We start from the raw sequence: 24,699 nt of genomic DNA on the forward strand, positions 1-24,699 counted from the left end.
GCCATTTCCTCCTCCAGGGGATCTTCCCGACCCAGGAATCAAACCCGCGTTTCCTGCGTCTCCTGCACTGGCAGGCAGGTTCTTGACCACTGAGCCACCTGCTCTGCTATTAATGAAGGTCATTAATAAAGAGATCCCAGCGCACATTGTGGGGGCTTCCTAAAGCCCTTCTTCTTCCATCCTGCTTCTGGGTTCCTAGGAATAACAGACTGGACAGATTCCCAAAGGGCCGGCCCCGTGTCCAAGCCCCAGCCTAGTCTAGAATGATTTCAATACACTGCCACCCCCACAAAGACCCACCCCCAGAGGGAGCCCTGGAGAAGCCCAGCCAGATGCTCACACTGGAGGAATATTTGAACTCTGGGGATAATGTCAGCCCTGTGGGAGCAGGGACCCCATCCTGTCCACACTGATTTCTCATCTCCTAGGAGAGTATGTGGCCCAGACGTCTGTTGATGTTTTAAGTGGGTTTTAAGCCATTGCCTTTTAGCCAAGAGGGTTTTCCATGGTGGCTCAGATCGTAAAGAGTCTGCCTGCAGTGCAGGAGACCCAGGTTCAATTCCTGGGTCAGGAAGATCCCCTGGAGAAGGGTATGGCAACCCACTCCAGTATTCTTGCCTGAAGAGTCCCATGGACAGAGGAGCCTCGTGGGCTACAGTCCATTGGGTTGGACGTGGCTGAGCCACTAATACTTTTATACTTTTCAGCCAGAGTCCTTTTTTTTTTTTTTTCTTGCTTTTTACCATGGAACATTTTAAACAGACATACGAGGGGGAGAATACTTCAGTAATACATCTCTATATGCCTGTCACCCAACTTCAGCGGTTTTTCAGCCAAAGTTACCTCATATATACATATATATATATTGCTTTTATTATAGAAATTTGTAAACATACACACAGAAAACAGGAGCCTGCTTTCATTAACTCCACATGTGCAACCCAGCCTCAACAAGACTTGTCAGCAACAGCAACTCGGCTCCGCTGCCCTGAAAGCGATCGTGACCATTTTAGGGCCACCCTTTTGGAAATTAACCAAATCAGAATATTTCTGAGCCGTTTAGAGAGAAACAAACCCAACGTCTTATAATTATTTCCAACTTCCTTACTGGAAAGAGATCCAAAAAGTGGCTTTCTCTGTTGCCTTTGATGTGAGAGGCAGCCCCCAAGCGCCAGCCGGTGCCCGGGTAAACGCAGACGTGGAGACGTGTATATATAAAAGCACCCCACCCCCCAGCAGGTCATTATCTGTGTTTATCTTATCAGGATAATACTAAACCAGGCCCACTCAGAACAAGGCGTTTAGTCTTTGCAGCCTGGGCTTCTGTTCCTAGTCACCAGTTCAGTTTATAAATCCACTGTCCCAGGCGGAAAACAATTTGAAAGGCAACATTGTTTCTGGACAAGGCTGTAACTGTGATAACGGAGCTTGTGTGGCTCCTGTCTGGTAATAAATTGCCGGGGCCCCGGGGTTGCGGCCAGGGGGGCCTTGGCAGAGGACTCAAGCCTCTGCGTTTTCTCCTTTTTTTCTAAGCCCATCCTGATGGCCACGTAGAGGTCAGATCAGACAGAAGACTGTTTTCTGGGTCCCCAGGATCGTGGAGTGATGGGGTCTGCTCTCCGGGGCGTGGTCCCCGCCGGGAACACGTCCTCGGCTGTGACTCAGTGTTTCTGAGAGGAACAGCACAGCCGTGGTGACCTGATCCAGGGATTTACCCTGCAATACAGCGAGCTCATTGTTCTGGACACTTGGGAGTTTTTTGGCTTCTCTGAGATGGTTTGATGGCAGTGGGCAACTGATGGAAATTATGGGTGGGTCAAAACCTCTGCCTGGCCCCCTGCTTCCAACCACATCCTGGTCCTTAAGGGGAACAGATATGGAAGAGAGATGCCTTCATCGAGGAGTGGGAGTTTTTGCAGTCAAATGACATACACAAAAGTACTTTGCAAAACCAGGAAAGGCCATGTGAAAATTGATTTTATTAGCAGAAAAGAAACAAGAATGCTGTGTGCGCAGCGTAGCTGAAAGCACTGGGTTCAGACAGCCGTCACACGAGGCCGTGGTCCTAAGTTCCCTGTGCAAAAAGCAGATGCTAAGATATTTCTCACAGGGTGGTTGTGGTAACGAGTTGATAATAAATGTAAAGCATTGAGTACAGGGAGAACCCACAGCAGGGCTCAAAAATGTGGGCAATGATAATGTAACGCAAGGGTCTGTAGGGGGCCTTCCCCCACGGGCGCTAGCAGGAAATGAAAGGGACTGAGGTTCAGTCCCTGGGTCGGGAAGATTCCTGGAGGAGGTATGGCAACCCACTCTGGTATTCTTGCCTGGAGAATCCCATGGACAGAGGAGTCTGGCGGGCTTCAGTCCCTGGGTCACAAAGAGTCGGATACGACTGAGGCGACTTAGCATGCGCACATACTATCTATAATGATGTTTATGTATAATAAGTATAGGTTCATGAAGGCGCTAAAGAGAGTGAGTAGGTCTTCTCTGTGGGTAAGTTGGAAGGCTCCTGATGGGGTCTGGCAGTGAATTAGGAGATTTATACAGAAATGAGAGCTAGGGGCACTGAGTGTTCCATTGAGGAGCAGAAGGGTTTGGTGTTTTTCTTTATTGTAGTATAGTTGATTTAACAATATTGTGTTCGTTTATATATGTGGGTGTGTATAGACATATATTCTTTTCCCTTATAGGTTATTACAAAATATTGACTGTAGTTCCCTGTACTATGCAGTGGATTCTTGCTGGTTATCTGTTTTATATATAGCAGTGTGTGTGTGTGTGTGTGTTAATCCCAGCCTCCTAATTCATCCTTCCCCCGGAGAACGTTTTTCTTTGTTCGGTGGTGGACCAGCCCTGCAGGTTTTGGAATAAAGTGAGCATGGTGAGCAGGTGTCCACGCAGCCCTCTAAGGGAAAGAGAAAACAGGGTTTGGAGTCTGGACTCAGTTTAAACGTGCAGGTGTCACTTAACCCCCCAGCCCCTCGTCTGTGGTCTGTGGGTGGAGAACTCATATCTGCCACCTTGCACCCCGCAGCTGTCCTGGCAGGCACCTCTGAGATGGCGACTGGGATTGTGCTTTAGAAGGATTACCCGTCCTCGGTGGAGGGGGAGAATGGGGGAAGGTTGAAGGGAGAAGCAACTCGGGGCAGAGGCGAGTCAGGATGGGGTGAGGACCGCAGTGCAGACCTCAGCTCAACGGCTCCTTCCCACCCCGGGCCCTCAGCCGCAGCCTCCCAGCCGCCCCCCACCCCGCCTGCCCCCATTTCCTCTTGATCCCGCCAGCAGCCTGCTTCCTGCTGAGCCCTTCGCAAGCGATAATTATATATGCTTTTCTCTTCACTTAATGATTATCTGTCTCCTGGCAGGCGCTCTGCCCCACACCTGGGTCTGCTTCACCCCACCTGGCATCCAGGTGTTACGGATGCCCCCCTACCCCTGGATTAGTTCCCGAGGCCGCCCTAACTAATTATCGCAAACCGGGGGGCTTAAGGCAACCGAGGTGGATCCCCTCACGGTTCTGGAGGCCGGAAGTTGGGGGCAAGGTGCTGGCAAGGCCGCCCTCCCTCTGAGCCCTCCCGGGGAGCATCCTTCCGGCTTCCCTCCAGCTTCTGGTGGCTTCAGTGACCCCCAGCTTTCCACAGCCTGATTCCACCTCAGGCACACTGCAACTAGAGAAAAGCCTGCACGGCAGTGAAAACCCAGCACAGCCAAAAAGAACTCAGTGGCTAACTAAACTATTAAAAAATGAATCATCTGCTCAGCGAAGATTCATGAAAGGTCCTTTTCCCGCTCAGCACTGGGCCCATCCTCAGTTGGGTCAGCTGGAGTCAGAGGCCACAGGGTGACGTGGCTGTCATGCGTGAGCCTGATGTATCCCCAGAACCCTCAATGGCCTGGGACCATCCGTGTGCTGAAAAAGCCAAGCCACAGGGGACGCAGACTGCAGAAGCCCAGGCTGACGGCAGCCTCGAGGGTGTGGAGGAGCAGCCCGAGTCATCCTCGGCCACTGTTGTCAGGACGGGCTGTGCCGCTTTGCCCCAACCCAGCACGCGGCTGCATCGGCCTCCCTGGTTGGAGAGAATGGTCCTCTGTCCTGCCTGGCTGGCTTCTTAGCGTTTCCTGGCCCCCTCTTATGATGTGTTACTTCGCTCGTAAATTGTCCGTCCGGCCCACGAGCCAGACGCCTGCATCATCAATTGCTCCAGGAAGTGGTGCCGTGAACGTCCTGGTGACCTCAGCTGCGGGGACCCCAGAGGCTTCCCCAGACCGAGTGAGTCCAGGAGACCAGCCTCTGACTCATGAGCCGTCCAGGGAGCCTGGCGAACCCAGTTTCTGTTGTAGCCTGTGGATAATCCCAAGCCGTTAACAGAAATTAACCCCATGGCTCCTCAGGGGCCAAGGCAAGAGCAGAGAAACCTTTCTTGTGAGTCACGGCAAATATTTACCCTTGAAAGCTTGATTGGGAAACTGTCTTAAGCTCTTGGATAGCACGACCCCGGGACTTAAAAGGCCCCTCTGCCAGCTGCGGTCTGGTGTGTAGGGTTGAAAAGGCAAGACAATTCCCTTGCCTTGAGCCTGGAGAAGGGCCCCCAAGCTGCCAGACCTCAGAGAGGGAACCTGGGGCTCGGTCCTCCCCAGGGAGATCGAAGCAATTGGTGTCACTGAAACTATGGGCTCCCTGATGACCGTGCTTTGGTTTCCTGGCTCCGTGTTTGTAAATGAGGTTTTCTACTGGGTCACCCCTTTGCTTCTTGGTAGGAGCTTTTATAGGCCAAGCTCGAGGTGTGATACCCTCTGCTGACCCAGTTCTGCCCTCCACATCACGTCACATCGCATCAGCCTCGAGGAAATGCAGGAGCAAACCCAGAGCCATCACGGCACTGGATAGCTCTCGCCTCTCTTCTGTCAGAGTGTCTGTCCTCTTCGTTAGTGTTATTCACTTATTCCTGGCTGCACTGGGTCGATAGCTCTCGCCTCTCTTCCTTCGGAGTGTCTGTCCTCTTTCTTATTATTGTATATTTACTTGTTTCTGGCTGCACCGGGTCTTTGCTGCTGCGCTCGGGCTTTCTCCAGTTGTGGTGAGCAGGGGGCTGCCCTCTCGTCGCGGTGTACGGGCTTCTCGTTGCTGTGACTTCTCCTGCTGCAGAGCCCAGGCTCGAGTGCAGGCAGGCTTCAGGAGCTGCAGCATGCGGGCTCCTCAGTTGCATATCACAGGCTCAGTTGCCCCTTGGCATGCGGGGCGTTAGTTCCTGGACCAGGGATCGAACCCGAGTCCCCCACATTGGCAGGCGGATTCCTCACCACTGGACCACCAGGGAAGTCTCAGGAGTGTCTGCTCGATCCATCCAGCCGCCCGTCCCTCTGTCCTCCCACCCAGGACCTACGGAGAGCTAGCTACCTGGAAAGAGCCGATGGGTCTTCTGCCAACCACAGTTGCTGGGGGGAGCGTGGCAAGGAGGAGGGAGTCCCTGCCCCTAAGGTTTTGCGGGAAGCAGCACCTTCTCGAGAAGATAGTTGGCCACGTGGCATGGTTCCGTCTGAGGGTCTGGTGCCTGCACCGTCCTGGGCTCCAGAGCAGGAAAGGAAACAACCCTTGTAAAGACTCCAGGCAAGAGGTCTCCTCTCAGAGGCTGGTCCCCCTGGAGTGACTGGGTGCCAGTGGACCGTGTTCATTCTGTCTTGTGTCGCCGACTTTCTGCTCTTGCCTTAAAGAAACAAGTGCCTCAAGGTAACGCTATAGGTCTTACCTTGTTCGGATTTGAACTTTCACCATGCGCTGGAGATGACTCATAAGTCAAGCAGTTATATGAATAAGAGGGCTGATAAGGAGATAGCTGAGACTCCACTGAATAAACAGCTTCCTCAGGGTGGAAATCGCCTCGTGGCCAAGTTACGGGTAATGTTCTGGGCATGGAGGTTTCCCCAGACATAGTAATGGGGACCCTTGGCTTTAAAAAAACACTGCGTAGAGAGTTCCCTGCTGGTCCAGTGGTTAGACTCGGCGCTTTCACTGCTGTGACCCGGGTTCCGCCCGTGGCTGGGGAACTGAGATCCTGCGAGCCACAGGACATAGCCAAAAAACAAAGAAACAAAAAAAGCATTGTGTAAAACTTTGGGGAAGCCAGTGAGTTTCTTAGAGTCCAGTTAGGAAGAAGTTCAAAATCAGCTTGACACACCTGTCGTGCCTACACTAGGCTCTCCTATTGGCCCTTCTGTAGTCTTGTAGCCAAGAGTGGGGTCTGGCTACTTGCAGTTTAAACGCCATTAAAGAAGCAGAGTTGGTAGAAAGGAAAGTTTGCTTCAGTTTGGATGCTGCGGGGTGGGGGTGGTTGTGGACACCTGCCCAAAGGCTGACTCCACCTCCCTCCCCACGCTGACAATCAACAATCAGGGAGCAGAAAATTTTATAGACAGAGGGAGGGGCCTCATGCAGAAACACCACAGGCAGCTCCGACGGCCACTTTGAAATCGGCCCTCCGTGGTCTGACCAGCCTCATCTTGATTGTTTTAGGTACAGTTGTAATCTTCAGGGCCGGTTTTAGAGTCGGTTTGTTCCGTTTCCTTGAGGCCAGTTCTTGGGATTTGGCAGCTTACATTGTAGCTAGTCCGGTCACCATGTAGTTAACTTCTTCCACCTGGTGGTGGGGCTTCAGTATCTATAAGACAACTCATATTCCAAAAATATGGCTTAGAATATTATCTACAGTCCTTGAGAAGGCACTAACTAACTAACTCATTGACTATATTATTATTATTATTTAGTCTTGTTTGATTTGATTTGACTGTTTTCCTTTATTTCTGCACGTTGTCGCTTCTGAGATTAAGCTTCTTTGGCTAAAGTTTGTCCACAGACAGAAGGCAGGTGGGGGACATGGGGGGCGAGGACCACAGCATCCTGCTCCGTTTCAGCTTCGGGGGAAAATGGTTCTGTCTCACTGGAGGCGGAGGGTCCACAGCGGCGATGGACGAGCAACAGGGGACGGCAGAGCGAGGAGGACGGGCCCCGTGGCTCCTCTCCTCCCCCGCCGCCCTCGTCTGACCTCTCCTGACCCAGCATGCCCCACTCCTGCCTCCCTCCGCTCCTCTACCCACAGCAGCATCGTGAAGGCTCAGAGTCACCCTTCTAATCATGTTACGTCACAGCCCCCAGCTGTCCCCAGGGAAGCACCAAATCTTGAACACGTGGCTTGGCAATTCCACTCCTGTTTTCTGCCCCAAATGACCAAGACAGGCGTCCCCACGAAAACTTGTACACCCAGCGCTGTTCACAATGGCTGAAAAGCAGAAGCCGTCCACATCTCCATCTGTGGATAAACGGACGCACAGAATGGGGTGGATCCACGCAATAGGATGCTGACTTAGCCATGAAAAGGGATGAAGCACTGGCACACGGTATAACGTGGACGGACTCTGGAAACACGGCGAAGAGTGAAGAAGCCACCCCTAGAGGCCACAGGTCTGCGGCCATCTCCTCCTGGTCCCAGGACACTGGCCCAGAGGCTCCCTGTTGCCAACCTGAGTCTTCCCATGTCCCAGGTTGTCCTGGCCATCAAGCCCTTGACCTCACTGGCCCTGAAGCTAACAAATGTGTACAGCCAACTTTCCCCTGCCTGCCCATCCCCTCCCTGCACAGCTCATCTCTGCCGGCTGAAGAGCTAGCAGGAAGCTCCAAGCCCCTCGAAACTCCTTTCATTTGCAGAGGAATATCAACCCTCCCTGGGTTCAGGAAGCCCAGGCTGGATGTTGGACTGACTATGTATTCATAGACCAACCTAGACAGCATATTAAAAAGCAGAGACATTACTTTGTAAACAAAGGTCCATCTAGTCAAGACCAAGGTTTTTCCAGTGGTCATGTATGGATGTGAGAGTTGGACTATAAAGAGAGCTGAGCACAGAAAAAATGATGTTTTTGAACTGTGGTGTTGGAGAAGACTCTTGAGAGTCCCTTGGACTGCAAGGAGATCCAACCAGTCCATCCTAAAGGAGATCAGTCCTGAGTGTCTGATGTTGAAGCTGAAACTCCAATATTTTGGCCACCTGATGTGAAGAGCTGACTCATTTGAAAAGACCCAGATGTTGGAAAGGATTGAAGGCAGGAGGAGAAGGGGACGACAGAGGATGAGATGGTTAGATGGCGTCACCGACTCAACGGACATGACTTTGAGTGGACTCTGGGAGTTGGTGATGGACAGGGAGGCCTGGCATGCTGTGGTTCATCGGGCCTCAAAGAGTAGGACACGACTGAGCGACTGAACTGAACTGAATCTCTTCCTGGACACAGAGGGATGGAGGGACCAAGGGACACACACGTTCTCACTCCATGCAGACAACCAGCAGTTTCCCGCTAGAGCTCAAAGCTCCCTGTTCAGTTTGCACTAGGCGCGAGGTTCAATCATGCTTCCTGAAGGGGGAGGAGGAGCAGGTGGCATTCAGCTTTGAACCTGGTCCACGTGCCCCAAGGATAAGTGAAGGTACAGCTCAGTCTAAACAAGGGACTTGGGAGGTAAAATCCCTGCTCTTTAAGTTTCACACTGGCCAGGAGCCAGGTGGAGAGGGCCTTGGGACAGCGGCTGCCCGTGAAGGCTACTGAGAGTGTCTGTTATTCAGCCACAGAGCATTCAGCTCCAAAGATCATGCCCAGGAGATTGTTGTGCGGCTGGAAAAGAAAGGAGCCTTTCAGCCTCTCTCTCTCTCTCTCTCTCTCTCTCTCTCTCTCTCTCTCGTTTGGTCTGCGCTGCAGCTTTAGCTGAGCCGCCCTTTTGGAGTTTCCTCTCAGGGTGATCGGCTTATGCTGTCCAGATGTGCGCAACGCTATGGTGTGGGGTTGGAGCTTTCCAGATATGTGCCAACAGAAAAGTGAGCTTTGGCCAAGGCGGGGGCCTGTCTCCGCAGCCCCCGAAATCCGGACAACCCACAATGCCATCATTGTGTGGGAGTCACAAAGCTCGGGGCTCTGGGAAAGAGCTCCTGGGGGCACCCGGGTAACCTCCTTATTGTACAGCTGAAGACATCGGGGCCAGGGAGTCGTGACATGCTGGCTGCTGACTGCCTGCAGCTGGGAGCCGACCAGACCTCAGGTTTTGCTAGAACTCCTGGGCCCGCGTCTGTGCACAGGTCTGCCTCATCAGTGTGCGCCTGGCACTCTTCTAGGTTCTTGGAGGCAGACAAGGATTCTCAGCTTGTTCTGATGCCAGGTCAGATGTTGTTCAGTCATGAACAACTGAGTCGGACTCAGTCATGTCCAACTCTCTGTGATCCCATGGACTGTAGCACACCGGGCTTCCCTGTCCTTCACTCTCTCCCGGAGCTTGCTCAAACTGATATCCATTGAGTCGGTGATGCCATCCAACCATCTCTTCCTCTGTCGACCCCCATCATCAGGGTCTTTTCCAAAGTGTCTGCTCTTCACATCAGGTGGTCAAAGTATTGGAGCTTTGGGAGGTAACAGATGAATAATTGACATAAAAAATAAGTAGATTATATAAAAGGTGGGAGTTGCTGTCCAAAAAAAAAAAAAAAACCAGCGTTAAAGGGACATGGGAGTATCCCCAGCATTTTTTGTTTTTTTAAGTAGAAAGGACAGATCAAAAGGGAGCGGGACCAAGTGGTCTCCGGCTGTCTCCTACAACCATTGTTTGGAATCAGTCCTGGCACCTGAAGCTAGTTGATGAGAACGAGTACACAAGAGAAAAAGACATAATAAAGCCATGGCCAGGGAAGTTTCTGGCTCAGTCTTTAAAAAAGGTGAAGAAATGAGCCTGAGAAAGAAGGTTCCAGTAGAAATGCCCTGAGGCGGGAGTAGCCCCGCACATTTGAGGATGAGAAAGGAGGCGGGATGCTGGAGGGGAAGGAGCCGGGTGAGGAGCCGTGGACGAGGAGGCTGGAGCGGGAGGGAGGGCAGGGGCTCGTGGGTCTCGGACCCACGACTGGACTGGACCTGGACTCTGCCTCCGAGGGATGCTCTGAGCAGAGAAGCATGGCAGGTGGACACGGTGGATGTGCCGAGAACGGGCTCTGGGGGCGCGGGACATGCAGGGAGCCCAGTCAGGATGCTGAGCCTGTTCACCAGGGTGAGATGGTGGGGGTCCCCCGGGTCACTGGCCACGTTTCCTGCATCTCCCGAGAGATGGGGGTGGGGGGACAGGGCCTGGGATCCAGCGCCGGCTCCGCAGCTGCGGGACCCTGGCTGTGTTCTCAGGTTTCTCCCTCACCCTTTCTGGGCCTTGGTTCCTACATCTACAGGACAGAAAATGAACTTATACCTCCTGAGTGAAAGAAATCATAGATGCTTATAAAGGCACTTTAAAAAAGAAGTCCTTTAGAAGAAGGTGCCAAAATGCTGTAAAAGGTTAGAGCGGTTTGCAGTGGTATTTTGTGTGCTGAAAAAAAACCCAAAATGTTTTTAGTCCCAAGCCCGCCTCTAAAACGTTGAACCTGGCTTCATGGAAGCGTTCAGTTTCTGTACAGGCAGGCACATCTCAGAGACACCAGACCCCTGTGACAAAGTGAGCCACATGAATTTTGGGGCTTCCCTGGTGGCTCAGCTGTAAAGAATCCACCTGCCAAGCAAGAGATGTGGGTTCGATCCCTGGGTCAGGAAGATCCCCTGGAGAAGGAAATGGCAACCCACTCGAGTATCCTTGCCTGGAAAATGCCATGGACAGAGGAGCCTGGGGGTCACAAAAGAGTCGGATGCAATTTGGCAACTAAACAACAACAGCAAGCCAGCATCATGCTGGTCCTGTGCGTACGCTTGACTTGCTGGGAGACTTAGCTGGTCAAGGTCCCCGAGGCATCTCTCGGGGAGTAGAGCTCACCTAGCCAGCTGTAGGTGCCTCTGTCTTCTGACAAGGAGAGGTGTGCAGAGGTAGCCTCAACCACCCGCTGACACCACCCTGCCTTGTGGCTTGACTTCCTGGGGCTCCTCCCAGCCCTCTTCAGGGAGGGCAGCCGACTTGAAGGGAACTGATGGGTCATCTCATCGCTCCAGCCCGTGGCAGTAAGCCTCCCAGGAGAGAAAGAAGGGGTGGGGGAAGATCCCTTGCGTGCTAAGCCAGCTCCACTGAGCAGGTAGGGCCGGGCAGCCCTGCGGGGAGCACCCAGCCCCTTCCCACCTGCAGGCTCATCAAACACCTCGACAAGCAGCCCGAGTGGGAAGCCGGTGATGTCACCGCCGAGCCTGAACAATCAGGCCTTTCACAGCAGGATGATAACAATCACCACCGTATGTAAGGGCCTGCCACACAAGAACACACACGCTCATCACTCCTGGGAGGATCTGAAAGCCGAGGTGAAGCAGGGCTTGTCAGGAATATGCCGGGCTCCTTTCATAATCAGCCGGCCAGAGAACATAGCCTGAAGAGCCGGTCTGCGGGCTGTAAGGAGGCGCACTTGCCAACTTTCAGAGAAACCCGTGACTCTCTCCACCATTTCCCCAGGAGGCCTCGCCTGCAACCCCAGAAATAACCTCTTTGTTGTTCAGTCACTAAGTTGTGTCTGACTCTTTGTGACCCCATGGACTGCAGCCCACCAGGCACCTCCCTCCTTGGGATTCTCCAGGCAAGAGTACTGGAGCGGATTGCCGTTTCCTTCTCCAGGGGATACTCCCCACCCAGGGATCAAACCCATGTCTCCTGCACTGGCAGGTGGATTCTTGACCACCGAGCCACCAGGGAAGCCAAAGTAACCCCTAGGCTGAGCACAGTCTGTGCTGGGGTTCAGGCAGGAGCATCCCGCTGCACAACTCCAGGGGGCGCTGTTCACTGATAACACAGTGTGCCCCCAGAATCATGCAGCGCTGCGGTTCTGAAGTTACTGCCTTTGGAAGAAGGAATCAGGGCCCCGGTGGTTTTCAGCCGTTGCTTTTACCTTGAATCCTAGGGATCTGTCTTGCTGCAGCTAACGTTCCTAGAAGAGTCCACTCCACTGAGCCTGGCAAATCTCAAACATGATGCATGCGGTCAGGCGGTGTTCGTGTTCCGTCTGGCAGTTTCAGGCGTTCAGGTGTTTGTGGAGAAAGCAGGTTCACCTAAGCTTGCTCACTCTGGTCCGTGGTTCTCAACAGGGGATGTTTTGCAGCCTCTGCAGACGTTCCTGGTTGTCCCAACTGGAGGCCGTTGGCATCTGGTGAGTAGAGGCCAGGGCTGCCATTGGGTGTCCTGCAGTGCCCCAGATGGGCGCTCACAGCAAGGCACTGGTCCCCAGTGTCCAGAGCGGCAGGTCGAGGAGAAGCCAGCCATAGGGGGGATGTTCTGACCGCCCTCCCTGGAGATCTCTGGTTAACATCACCCCCATCAGGCCTTCGCTCCCTGACTGCCAGAGCGAGCCAGAGCCTCAGCTCACTGGTCCAGGAGGCACGAGGCAGCACCTCCTCCTCTGCTGGGGCCTGGAGCCCAGATAACCGTCTCTCTCCAGGATGCTCTGACGGGTCTGCCTGAGGCCCGAAGACGCGAGGCATGTGGAGCAGTGGTTGCGGGTCCCCTCTGTCACTTCCCAGCTGGGTCACCCTGGGGACATGTCACCTGACCCCCTTGTGCATCAGTTTCCCCATCTGTGAAACGGGGTGATGATGGTAGGAAACACTTAGGAGGTAGTTGCGAGTACGGAGCGTGTCACTACACGAAAAACGCTTCCAACCACACCCGACATTTAGTAACACACCATAAATGGGCAGAGATGATTGTCGTCGGTTTTATTCTAGCTGGAGGACCTTAGTCTCCCTCCAACGGGCGTGGTAATGACAGACAAGCCGGTTTCAGCCGCAGGTTGTTGCGATGGGGTCTGTGTTGCTGCTGACACTTGCCGAGAGCTTTCCCCAAGCTCAAGGCCAGACGCTTTTGTTTTTATGGCCACATGGCAAGCAGGATTTTAGTTCCCTGACCGGGGGTCAAACTGGCGCCCTCTGCAGTGGAAGCACTCAGAGTCTTAACCAAAGGACCACCAGGGAACGTTCTTAAGTGAAAGGTTCAGTGGAGATGGCTAAGGCATGGATTTTAAGGGAACCCTTTCATTCAGCACAGGGGTCGGCCTCCAGAGGTGGGTGGAGACCCTGGGATGGAACCTCAGGCTTGGCCCCTGGGGAGACCCCTGGGGCAGAGCTGAGGCATTTGTCCTGGAAAGCCAGCAAGCTTAGTTACACAGGGAGGAGTCTTAGAAGATGATGCGAAGGAGAGATGGGCCTTGACTCCAGAACATTTTCTGCTCTTCTTTGTGACCTGTGGCTTTAAGTTGGGGTGGGGGCACCCCACTCCAGTGCTCTCGCCTAGAAAATCCCACGGACGGAGGAGCCTGGTAGGCTGCAGTCCATGAGGTCGCTAAGAGTCAGACATGACTGAGCGACTTCACTTTCACTTTTTCTTTCAAGCACTGGAGAAGGAAATAGCAACCCACTCCAGTGCTCTTGCCTGGAGAATCCTAGGGATGGGGGAGCCTGGGGGGCTGCCATCTATGGGATCGCACAGAGTCGGACTGAAGCGACTTAGCAGCAGCGGCACAGACAGTAGGCCTGCACTGCCCCGCCCTAAAATCTCACACCGTTGCTTACACTGTCCATTCTTCCTGATGGAAAAGCACCTCTCATCTCTCTCTAGCTACTGAAAGGCTCCTCATCCTTCAAAGTCCACCTTGAATGTCACCTTCTCCAGGAAGGAGTCCCAGAATCCCTTTCTCGTCCAGAATCATCTCTCTCCGTGGGCTTTCTACTTCTCTCCTGGTCTTTGGCCAGCTGCTGTCCTGGAGTCATTTGTAAGCGGGTCTCTTCATCCTCCATTAGACTGTAAACTCCTGGAAGATGCGGGGCCCTTCCTGACACCTCCCTGTTCCATGTGTGGGTGAGCTCTTGCACGTGGCTGGAGCCCAGTGCTGGATTCTGGAGTCACTTCTGAAAAGCAGATCCCCACTGGCTGCCAACCGCTATCTCCAGCCTTGGCTCTGACCTGGAGGTCACAGAATCTGGAAGGGTGAGGAGCGCGAGCTGGAGAAGGAATTCGTGCAAGGTCAGGAAGATCACCGGGCTGCGGACACTTTCACAGTGTCCTGTCCCCGCCACTCCTAAGTCAGCTCTGCGGCAGGAGCCCTGACTCCCTGAGCCCCGGCTTCCTGGCTGCTCCTTCGCACCTGGACACACGGTGCCCATGACCCTCTGTCACTTTTATCTTTGCCTGTGTTGGGTCTGCACTGCTATGCCGCCTTTTCTCTAGCGGTGGTGCAGGGTCTTATCACGCTGGCTTCTCTTGCTGCTTCTCTTGTTGCTTCCCTGGTGGCTCAGATGGTAAAGAAGCCGCTTGCAATGCAGGAGACACAGGTTCGATCCCTGGGTCAGGTAGATCCCCTGGAGGAGGAAATGGCAACCCGCTCCAGCACTCTTGCATGGAGAATCCCATGGACAGAGGAGCCTGGTGGGCTACAGTCCAGGGACTGCAAAGAGTTGAACACAACTGATCACTAACACTCTCTTGTTGCAGAGCACAGTATCTAGGGTGCACGGGCTCAGCAGGTGCCGCGCATGGGCTTAGCTGTCCTACAGCATGTGGGATGTTCCCTGACGGGAGATCGGACCAATGTCCCTGGCATTGGCAGGCGGGCTCTTCACCACTGAGCCCCAGGGAAGCCGCCCATCGTTTTTGTTGATGCTTCCTCTGTCCTCATTGACTCTCCCCTGTGATGCTCCTGCTGTTTCCCAGGATCCCCTCCGGCACCCACCCCAGTCTGCAGGCCATTGGACGCAGTTGCAAGTGGCCCCTGGTGTCCTCGGCTCAGGGCAGGGGCTCCTGAGATGGAGGTGGGTGAGGCCACCGTCCTCGCCATCAGCTTCCCTTTTGATGACTTCTGAGGTCAGTGGCTCTCAACAGTTAGCACATTCCTCAAGTCCACAGTCCCAGCGCCTGACCCCATCATTTTTCAGAATCTCCCCCTGGTGTGGGGGTGGGGGCGGTTAATTCCTGAACTGATGCAAGTGGAGAAGCAGAAGAGAGTGTGTGGAGGGGACTAAGCCTTTCCATTGGGTCACCCCCACAGACGCCCAGGACACAGCGTCCACGGGAACCTGACGCCCCAGTGTGTGTGTGCAGAGGCCGGCCAGGTTAAGGGATGGATACAAAGGTGGGGAAGGCAGAGCTGTTGTGGTCCAGCCCTTGCTGTGGCTGAAGGAGCCCAGCTGCACTCAGCAATGATTCCACAGTGCTAGCAGGATCCCAAGGGTGCGGTACCTGGTTGGGCTGGCAGCCCCATGCCGGAGACAGGGCAGGGCCCCGGGAACACGGCTGGCCAGGCGTAGAAGAATGGGGTTTCTGTGCCGCTTATCAGGATGGTGGCTCCCAGGCAGGGTGTAGAGGAGGAGGTTCCACAGCCTGCCCGCCTGACTGCTGGCTGCAGTCAGTCCCAAGTCATGGGGAGGACTTTGAACAGATGGAGCCCCGCATCTGACTCACTGGCGACATGGGGCGGCCACTCCCTCCCTGGCTAGGTCTGGGGTGAGTCCTGTGCCTGCCTGTGGACGAGGGGGACAGGTGATGGCCTGGGACCGCGAGCCAGCCACAGAGTGCCCTCAGACAAGGGGTGTAAGACCTGGACAGGCACCTTGACCTTCCTCATTGAAAGGAGGAAGGCACCTTGACCTTCCTCATTGTTATACGCATGTGCGTGCTCAGTCGTTCAGTCATGTCCAACCCCATAAACTGTAGTCTGCCAGGTTCCTCTGTCCATGGAATTTTCCAGGCAAGGAAACTGGAGGGCATTGGCATTTCCTTCTCTGGGGGATCTTCCCAACCCAGGGATCGAACCCGCGTCTCCTGTGTCTCCTGCATCAGCCAGCAGGTCCTTCACCGCTGCACCACCTGGGTGGCTGAGTGGGCAAGGAGACAGGGTGCAGCCGGCTGCTGGTTGAAGGCACTCCCTAGCCACTGTCCAGAGCTGATGCCAGACCCCCACTGGCAGCAAGGCAGACAGACGTGAGCCAACTGACCAGAAACCCAAGGGACAGTGGAGTTTCCCTTTTTCATCCAGTCCATCCACGACTCCCTCGGGCCACGTTCCAGCACTGCTTGCCAAGTGGCAGCCACATCTCAAACCCTGGAGACCTCCAGTGATCAGATGAGCCCTGGTGGAAGGGCTGCCCTGCGGACCTGTCCAGCTGGGGCAGAGTCTCCTCTGGGGAGACCCCCTCAGACTGCCTTCCCGGTGCATTCAGCCGGACCCGGGTTCCCTCCTGTTGTGCCGTTCCATCCTCTGCCAGTGGATGTTCAGCCTCACTGCGCTAGTTTGCTGCCTGTGGAATGAGGGCTCGTGGTGTGTGTGGGTGCCTGGGGGTTTCCCCGAGGATCACCGAGTACCTTTGTCCTGTCTCTTTCTGTTTCTCCCTCCCTTCCACTCCAATGCCTGGTCTGGGTGCAAAACAGACTCTCCGGGCTTGGCTGCGACCAAATGACCAATTCACAGAGCCCAGGCAGGAGGGCAGAGGGTCGCGGTGAACTCCCCAGAGCCCCCAGGAGTGCAGTGTTAGCAGGGGAAGCCCAGCGCAGCCTCTCATCTGTGTGCCCATCACAGTCTGCGTCCAAACCTCCTCATCCCGTTTCTAAGTTGCTTCTCGACAGAAATGTGACCTGTCCATCTTCAGGCCGTAATGGAAGGGACCACCCCATAGAGGCACGGAATCAGGTCACTGGGTGCGACAGCCTTGCAATGGTGGATGGATGTCGTTAACCCACGTGACCCCTTCCATGTTCCATATGAGGGTCTGAGGTGTGGAAGTGAGGTGGTTTGTGCAGAGTTGTGTGGTAAGTGGCGAACCCGGGTTCTCCTGCCTCCCAGCCAGCGTGCCCCGAGCTGTGCTGTAAAGTCCGTCAACACGGAGCATCTCCAGGGACCCGGGACGGTGTGAAGGGGCAGGATCCTCGACCCCTCCTCCTCACGGTCTAACCTTTCCCCGTCCTTCACCCGTCACAGGGATCCACCCGCACCTCTGACGCCACAGGAGGGCGTTGCTTAGAGGCCAGGGGCCCCCGTCCGCCTGGGTGCTCCGCTCTGGACGTCCGCCCTTCACGCACCTCCTTGGTCTTTCAGGAATTTAGCCCTTGGAATTGGGATCCAGAACTTCCCGGAGGGCCTCGCCGTCAGCCTGCCCTTGCGAGGGGCTGGATTCTCCACCTGGAGAGCCTTCTGGTAAGTGCTGCAGACGCCGGCGTCAGGGGCCAGGGCCCAGTCTTCGGTCGAGCTCATGGCAGTCCTGCGGCCGGCTTCTCTCAAGAGCAAGCTCTTCCAGCCCGGAAGTGAGCCTGGAGCTTAACCTCTTCTGGCCCGGAAGTGAACCTGGAGTTTCCGGAAACACTGCATCCTGCACCCCCAAGGCTCAGCCCTTGACAGTCAGCCCCAGTGACCGACCTGAGTTTCCTATTTTCAAAAGCCCTCCAGGGACAGCCACACCCATTCAGGGTGGGGTTTTCTCCCCCTGCTGGTGGGAAGATCCGAGGCAGCTCTGCCGTCCACTGGCCCTATCCCAAGCCCTGGGTAGGCTCACACACCGCAGTCTGTCCCCAGGGGTCATCATACCAGCTCCCGTCATGACCCTCGTCAAGGGGAGGACCAGGGTTCTCTCAGCAGCATCTGGGCAGGTGAAGCCTGTGGTGCTCACACTTAATGTTTTCATAATCCCCAAAGGGCGTTCTGGGGCTTCCCAGGTGGCTCAGTGGGAAAGAACTCGCCTGCCAATGCAGGAGACACAGGTTCCATCCCTGGGACGGGAAGATCCGCCGGAGGAGGAAATGGCAACCCAGTCCAGTATTCCTGCCTGGAGAATCCCGTGGACAGAGGAGCCTGGTGGGCTACAGTCCATGGGGTCACAAAGAGACACAACTAAGTGCCTGAACAAAGGGCTTTCCAGTTTGTTTCCAACTTTTACCTTTCCAGTGACCTGTAAGGTGCGTCCCCAGGCTTTAGAGGAGGGGGCCGGGGGCCTAGAGTGTCAGATAATCAGCTTGTCACGTGGTGGTGCCGAGGCTGCTGTTTCTTCTGCCTCTCAGTTCACAGGGCCCCAGGCCTCAGGACGCCTCTTGGTTAAAGCAGTCGCCACTCCAGAATGTTTGCTGAAAGCTTTACAGGACTGTTAACAACAGTTAAAAAACAGCTTCCATTTTATAGGGTCTTATGATTTACAAGTTCTTGCATATACGTCAATCACTTTATTTCCATCGTTATCAACTCTTCCTCTGTCGTGGGAGATGACGGAACAGAGCTTTTAAGAGAAGGACAGCACGATGACCCTAGAGATTTTTTTCAAACATCAGTTCCCTGCACCTGAGAGCCGTGACTGTCATCTCATACAGGAGAAGGTCCAGGGCTGCAGAGGGGCGGGAAGAGGGCACCTGCGATCAGTGTCCAGACCCTGAGTTTCTGTTTAACTGGACACACTCAAGAGCTTCAGAGGGTGCTCCAAGCATGCAAGCACAGAGCAGGAAGCAGTGGCTCCTTTGAGGATGCTGCAGTGCAGACGGTGTCTCCCCCATGCCCTCCATCTGTTCCTGGTCAGGGCAAGCTGAGACTGGGTGCTGGGAATTCACAGTCCTAGCTTGTCTTCTGGGGGAGGGGCGGGAGGAGAGGTTGTCGCTCACCCCCATTTTACAGATGAAGGGGCTGAGGCTCGGAGCCAGATACCCACAGAAGGAACAGTGGGAAAGATGTCCCAGCACCTTTTGTATTGGTGTTCAGCCCATACAGGTGTCTCTTGCTGGTGGGGCTCAGCCATGGGGCTCAGGTACAGGTTTATCTCCTGGCACTGAATGCTTAGGGCTCGTGGGGGCTGCTGTTTTAATAGAGCTCGTGGGATTCCAGCCTCCAGACACCCTCAGATAAAGGGTGTTTTCCAAAGGAAAAAAATCTCACCTTAATCCAAGGAGGGGGTGTTGTGGGGAGAGGCCCTCACTGTATACCTGGCCAGGTGGGTCTACCTTGTGGGCAGGGGTCGGTGGGTGTGGCTCCTTCAGAAGGGGTGCCATTATGGCCGGAACCCCCAAACATACCAAGCACAACCCAAGTCCTTGGGGAGTGTGTGCACCACTCCCCCTAGTCAGCGTTCTAGCCTTCAAAGGACAATGTAGCCCTCAGCTGGTGAACGGCTGGCTGGCAGTGTAACAGCACTGTGTCCATACAATGGGGCGTTATGCAATCATCAAAGGGATGAAGCCACTTGTTACAACAGGGATGCGCCTTGAAATAAGCCAGTAAAAAGGATCACCTATTGTCTGACTCCATTTATAGGAAACATCCAGAGAGGGGAAATCCCTAGAGACAAAAAGTAGATAGGGGTGGTCAGGGGCTGAGGGTAGGAACAGGGAGCGGCTGCCAGTGGGTATGAGGTTTGTTTTGGGGGGTAATGAAAACCATCTGGAATTGGATTGTGGGGAAATTGTTGCCTAACCTCGTGAATACACTGAAAACCACTGAACTGTACACATTCAGTGGGCGCGCCATTCGGTAGGAGAATTCTATCTCAATAAGGCTGTTATTTTAAGAAGACAATGTGGGAAATTTAAACCTCTAAAATAAACCTGGGAGGGGGTGTCTACGGTGACACTGTAATAATAGGGAGTTGGGAAAGCAGACAGAGGTGGTGGTATTAGAAACAACACACCGTGAGGTGGTTTTGCCCAGCGATGCAGGATCTGGCGTGGAGGACGATCCACACCTTTTGCAGAGCCGAGGCAGCCCGCGGAGTACGCGGGGTGTCCGCCCGAGCCTCCGCGAGGGCACGCATCTGTTCTCTCCTAGGTACGGGCAGCTCAGCGGCATGGTGGAGCCTCTGGCCGGGGTCTTCGGCGCCTTCGCGGTGGTGCTGGCCGAGCCCATCCTGCCCTACGCGCTGGCCTTTGCGGCTGGCGCCATGGTCTACGTGATTATGGATGACATCATCCCCGAGGCCCAGATCAGGTGAGAGCCGCCCCGCCCCCACCCGGCCTGGTCGCCGTCCCAGCGGTGCCGGCGCCCCCCCCTCCGCCCCCTCCGCATCTGCTTTGCTTTTATTGGCCCCTCTTTCCTACACCTCCACCTCTTCAGGCCCCTTCCCAAGGTCATTACACCCTCTCCTCGACTGGGTTCATTGAAGACTGGGTTCATTGAAACCGAAAGAGGAGTAACAGGCAGGTGGGTGGAGAGTCAGACGACCTGATATCAAGCCCCACCCTCCACCCCCAATACGCAGAATACTGTTTTGTATTCTCTCTCTCTCTCTCTCTCTCTCTCTCTCTCTCTCTCTCTCTCTCTCTCTCTCTCTGCCTTTATTTCCTTTTGGTTTTCCTAGCAGAATGATTTTAAGGCTGGTTTACAAGGTCAGGTGACATAATGTCTTCAGAAAGTCACTGCCGCTTTTTGCTATTCAAGCATGGATTCCAGAGCCCTCAAGCTGACCTTGAGGAAGTTACCTCTGCAGACCTCCATTTTCCCACCAGGAAAATGGGGATGATAACAGAACTGGCCTCATCTGTTGATCCTCAGGGTTTACATGATTTAGTTTACCTGGCACTTAGTGTTAGTCGCTTAGTCGTGTCCAGCTCTTTGCAACAACGTGGACTGTAGCCTGCCAGGCTCCTCTGTCCCTGAAATTCTCTAGGCAAGAATAGTGGAGTGGGTTGCTATGCCCTTCTCCAGGGAATATTCCCGACCCAGGGATCAAGCTCAGGTCTCCTGCTTTGCAAGCAGGTTCTTTACCGTCTGAACCACCATGGTAAGCCCTAATAAAAGTTACTTGTCATTATTGGGGGTTTCCCAGGTGGCATTAGTGATAAAGAACCCGCCTGCCCATGCAGGAGACATAAAAGACACAGGTTCAATCCTTGGGTGTGAAAGATCCCCTGGAGGAGGGCATGGCATCCTGCTCCAGTGTTCTTGCCTGGAGAATTCCATGGACAGGGGAGCCTGGCGGGCTTCAGTCCATGGGGTCACAAAGAGTCAGACACAACTGAAGCAATTTAGCATGCACGCTTGTCAATAGTGCTTTTTTTTTTTATTGAAGTATAGTTAATTTACAATGTTGTATTGGTTTCAAGTGTACAGCAAAGTGATTCATTTATACATATTTAGATATTCTTTTTTGGATTTTTCTTTTTTAAAGTTTTTTTTGAACCAAATTTATTTTACTTAATTTGATTTTGGGCTGTACCCTGTTCTGTGTGGTATCTCAGTTCCCCAGCCAAGGACTGAACTTGCACACCCTGCTTTGGATGACAGCATCTTAGCCACTGGACCTCTGGGGAAGCCCCTCAGATTCTTTTCATTGTAGGTTGTTACAAGATGTTGAATATAGTTCCCTATGCTCTACGGTAGGTCCTTGCTGTTTATCTGTTGTATATACAGTAGTGTGTATCTGTTAATCCCAAGTCAATAGTATTATTGTTACTATTATTATGAACACTCCAGTACTCTTGCCTGGAAAATCCCATGGATGGAGGAGCCTGGAAGGCTGTAGTCCATGGGGTCACTGAGGGTTGGACACGACTGAGTGACTTCACTTTCACGCATTGGAAAAGGAAATGGCAACCCCCTCCAGTGTTCTTGCCTAGAGAATCCCAGGGACAGGGGAGCCTGGTGGGCTGCCGTCTATGGGGTCGCACAGAGTCGGACACGACTGAAGCGACTTAGCAATAGCGATTATTATGAATAGGAGTAGTGTGTTTCTCTTGGAACTGGACACTGTGAAGGATGCTGTCAGCTTGGACGCTGTTCCTTGGTGCATCCAGGTCTCACTCTCTGCCTTTCCTTCCCTCCTAGTGGTAATGGGAAACTGGCGTCCTGGGCCTCCATCCTGGGCTTCGTGGTGATGATGTCGTTGGACGTTGGTCTGGGCTAGTGCTGAGATGCTCCAGAACCCAGGAAAGGCAGCGCGAGGAGACAGCCACCATTGGCTTCGGCAGGACCAGCCTCTTTCTTCACATCCAAACGTTTTCCTTCCTCTCCTTTTTCATCTCATTACCTTGATTGACTCTGATTAAGATATGACACGTTTTAGATTTCTTTTGAGGGAGATAGTGGTTTTATTTGGAATTTCAAGCAGGCTCAGAACTATAGATTTTTGCCTGGCCACTATGTAGAATCTTTCTTCAATGGGATAACCAAGGACACGCAGATCAGGGAAATCTTTTGTACCTTCAGTTGCCCTCGCTAGACTCAACGGAAGTTCCTCAAGGTCACCTCCAGAAGCAAGAGAGAAGTCTCCCAAGCATCTTTGCCTAGTGACTCAGAAAGGCCAGGACAGCTCTTATCCGTCCTTTCTGTTCTTTACCGCCGATCCTCTGTCCATCAAGACTGGAGCTGCAGCATCATGGACAAAGCAACCCAGGGAGGAACTTACCTTCTTCTTCCTCCCCCAGGGGGGATGCTGCATGGAAGGAGGCTCAGACGAAGGGAAGAGAATCAGCTGGGCTTTCCTTTTCCCTTTTTCTGAAGGCAGAGATTGGCACTGTCGAAGTTAAGGGAATCAGGACAACTGTGGATGCACGGTGAGCCCTGTGAACCGAGGACAGGGTGGCGCTTTGATCAGAGACCTGAGCTCTCTCTAGATTCCAAGAGCAGCTCATTCTGCCATGTTCTCCAAGTCCCCCAGACGTGTTTTTATAAGCTTACAGCCTTCATTTTTCTAGGAGCCTTGGGGACACCAGCAAACTGCTAGAACTCAACCCCTTCATTTACCTACGGAGGGAGTCACTGAAGCTCGTCCAAGTGAATACAAGACTAGGAATCTGCACTGGGTCCTCCTCCTCTGACTGTTTGGTAACTTGTAACCTCACCCAGACCTCCTAAGCTGTTTTACTGGATTTCGGTCAGAAAACTCAGGATGAGACAGGAAGAAGGGTAGAATAACAAGAGGTACTTTTTTACATTTCCCCTTTGAAATAAGTTTTAGCCAAGTCATCATTCCAAAATGACCCCTAAAGAATGAGATTCGAATGAGACTTGAAGCCAGTCTCCTCCCTAATATGTACACACAGCTTCTCCTGCAGGGCTGACATATCTTATCTACTTCAAGTGTAGCTGAGGCCTGCCGTTCTTGCTGGTCAGAGGCGCACAGGGGGCCTTGAGTGGGTTCTGCTGACAAGGCAGGCAACCCAAGAGCCAGGTGTTAAGGCGTTGTGTGATCAAGGCCCACCCCAGGTTGACATGTCTCATCGCTTCTAAGGATGGATACACTGTTCTTGGAATGCCCTGTGCTGGATCTGTGTACCTTTTTCCAGAGCACTGATGATCAACATTGAAGACACGTTCAGAAGTTTGATTGGTGGAGATTCATTGGTTTGGTGGTTGGCATATGGGTGTTTTTATGTCTTTGTAACAGAGTTCTACATAATGCAGACTTCTTTCTGATGGACAAGACCTCATAACTGTGATTAATACCAATAAAGGGGATATTGATGTGGATGACCTGTGCTATGTCCAGTCCTTCTCAAAGCTGCCTCTTTCCAGTGGATGATATGAGAGTTAACTAGAGTTAGTCCTAGCATCTGCCCTACCCATCACCAGGAGAAGCAAAGGAAAGAGCTCAGATGGGAAGGGCTAGCTAGATTCACGGTTGCAGACAACAGTGTCCAACTCTAGTTTACTTAGGCAAAGAATTAGGGCCTATGAAGAATCAAACTTGAAAATGGACTAGATCCAAGAAAACTAGAGGTCTCAGGAGTGGGTTGCCATTTCCTTCTCCAGAGCATCTTCCCGACCCAGGGATCAAACCCGTCTCCTGCATTGGCAGGCAGATTATGCCACCTGGGAGGCCCCAGAGCTCTGGGGGTGTGACCCAGTCACATCTTAGAAACAGCTTGACTTGGATGCCATGATCCCTTGATCCTGGACTGTTACTCAGATGCCCCCCTTGATCCCCCAGCAGCTCCATGGGGAACTCTAAGCTGACCCCAGTTGCTTGTGCCCTGGCCTCACGTTCAAACTTCTGATCAGAGCAGGGTCATCCAGCTGGCAGAGTTTGGATCCTGTGTCCATAAACTAACAGGTCTTGCCCTCTTACTAAGACTCCCATAATAATGGATTTTCCAATTTGGGGAATGAGTTCAGAGAGTGGAGAGCCAAAAGCATAAAAAAATTAACTGTACTGCAGCCTCACTCTTTTGCTGTTCAACATCTATACACACTTCCCTCCATTTTTTAGATTTTTAATTTTTTTAAATTATGAATTTATGATAACATTTATAGGAGAGTTGAAAAATAAGAACAAAGTTACATACCGTTCTGCTGTATATTTCAAATATTTTCTAAGTGGATTAAGTTAAGATTTTTAGTTGGAGTTTCAATATCAAACTCTCAAAAATTAATAGGATGAATAGAAAAGTAGAAGGCTACAGTAGACCCGAAAAGCCCTGTGAGTCAATTGAGCATAATTAAGATTTAATCAATTCGGGCTGCCCTGCTGGCTCAGACAGTAAAGAATCTGCCTGAAATGCGGGAGACTTGGGTTCAGCCCCTGGGCCGGGAAGATCCCCTGGAGAAGGAAATGGCAACCCACTCCAGTGTTCTTGTCTGGAGAATCCCATGGACAGAGGAGCCTGGTGGGCGACAGTTCATGGTGTTGAAAAGAGTCAGACACCTCTGAGCAACTGAGCACACGGCATATAACAGCAGAGTACAAGTTCTGTCCACGTTTCCATAGACTATAAACCAGGAGACATTGGACTATATCCAGGGACGTAAAACAAGATGCAAAAAT

At 53.1% G+C, this 24,699-nt stretch overlaps 1 protein-coding gene across 3 annotated transcripts in view; it reads left to right on the forward strand.

Moving 5' to 3' along the window:
• The window catches only part of SLC39A11 (solute carrier family 39 member 11), a 370,219-nt gene extending 346,814 nt beyond the window's left edge, over window positions 1-23,405 (forward strand). For all 3 annotated transcript variants that reach the window (XM_042256462.2, XM_027974012.2, XM_027974013.2), the window contains exons 8-10: window positions 17,067-17,165; window positions 19,767-19,925; window positions 21,762-23,405. In XM_042256462.2, coding sequence (XP_042112396.1) covers window positions 17,067-17,165; window positions 19,767-19,925; window positions 21,762-21,840 — 337 coding nt within the window. In that variant the 3' untranslated portion in view covers window positions 21,841-23,405. The remainder of the gene's footprint in view (window positions 1-17,066; window positions 17,166-19,766; window positions 19,926-21,761) is intronic.
• Window positions 23,406-24,699: the final 1,294 nt, after the last annotated feature.

Source organism: Ovis aries, chromosome 11 (assembly GCF_016772045.2).
Source record: "Ovis aries strain OAR_USU_Benz2616 breed Rambouillet chromosome 11, ARS-UI_Ramb_v3.0, whole genome shotgun sequence".
Classification (NCBI taxonomy): domain Eukaryota; kingdom Metazoa; phylum Chordata; class Mammalia; order Artiodactyla; family Bovidae; genus Ovis; species Ovis aries.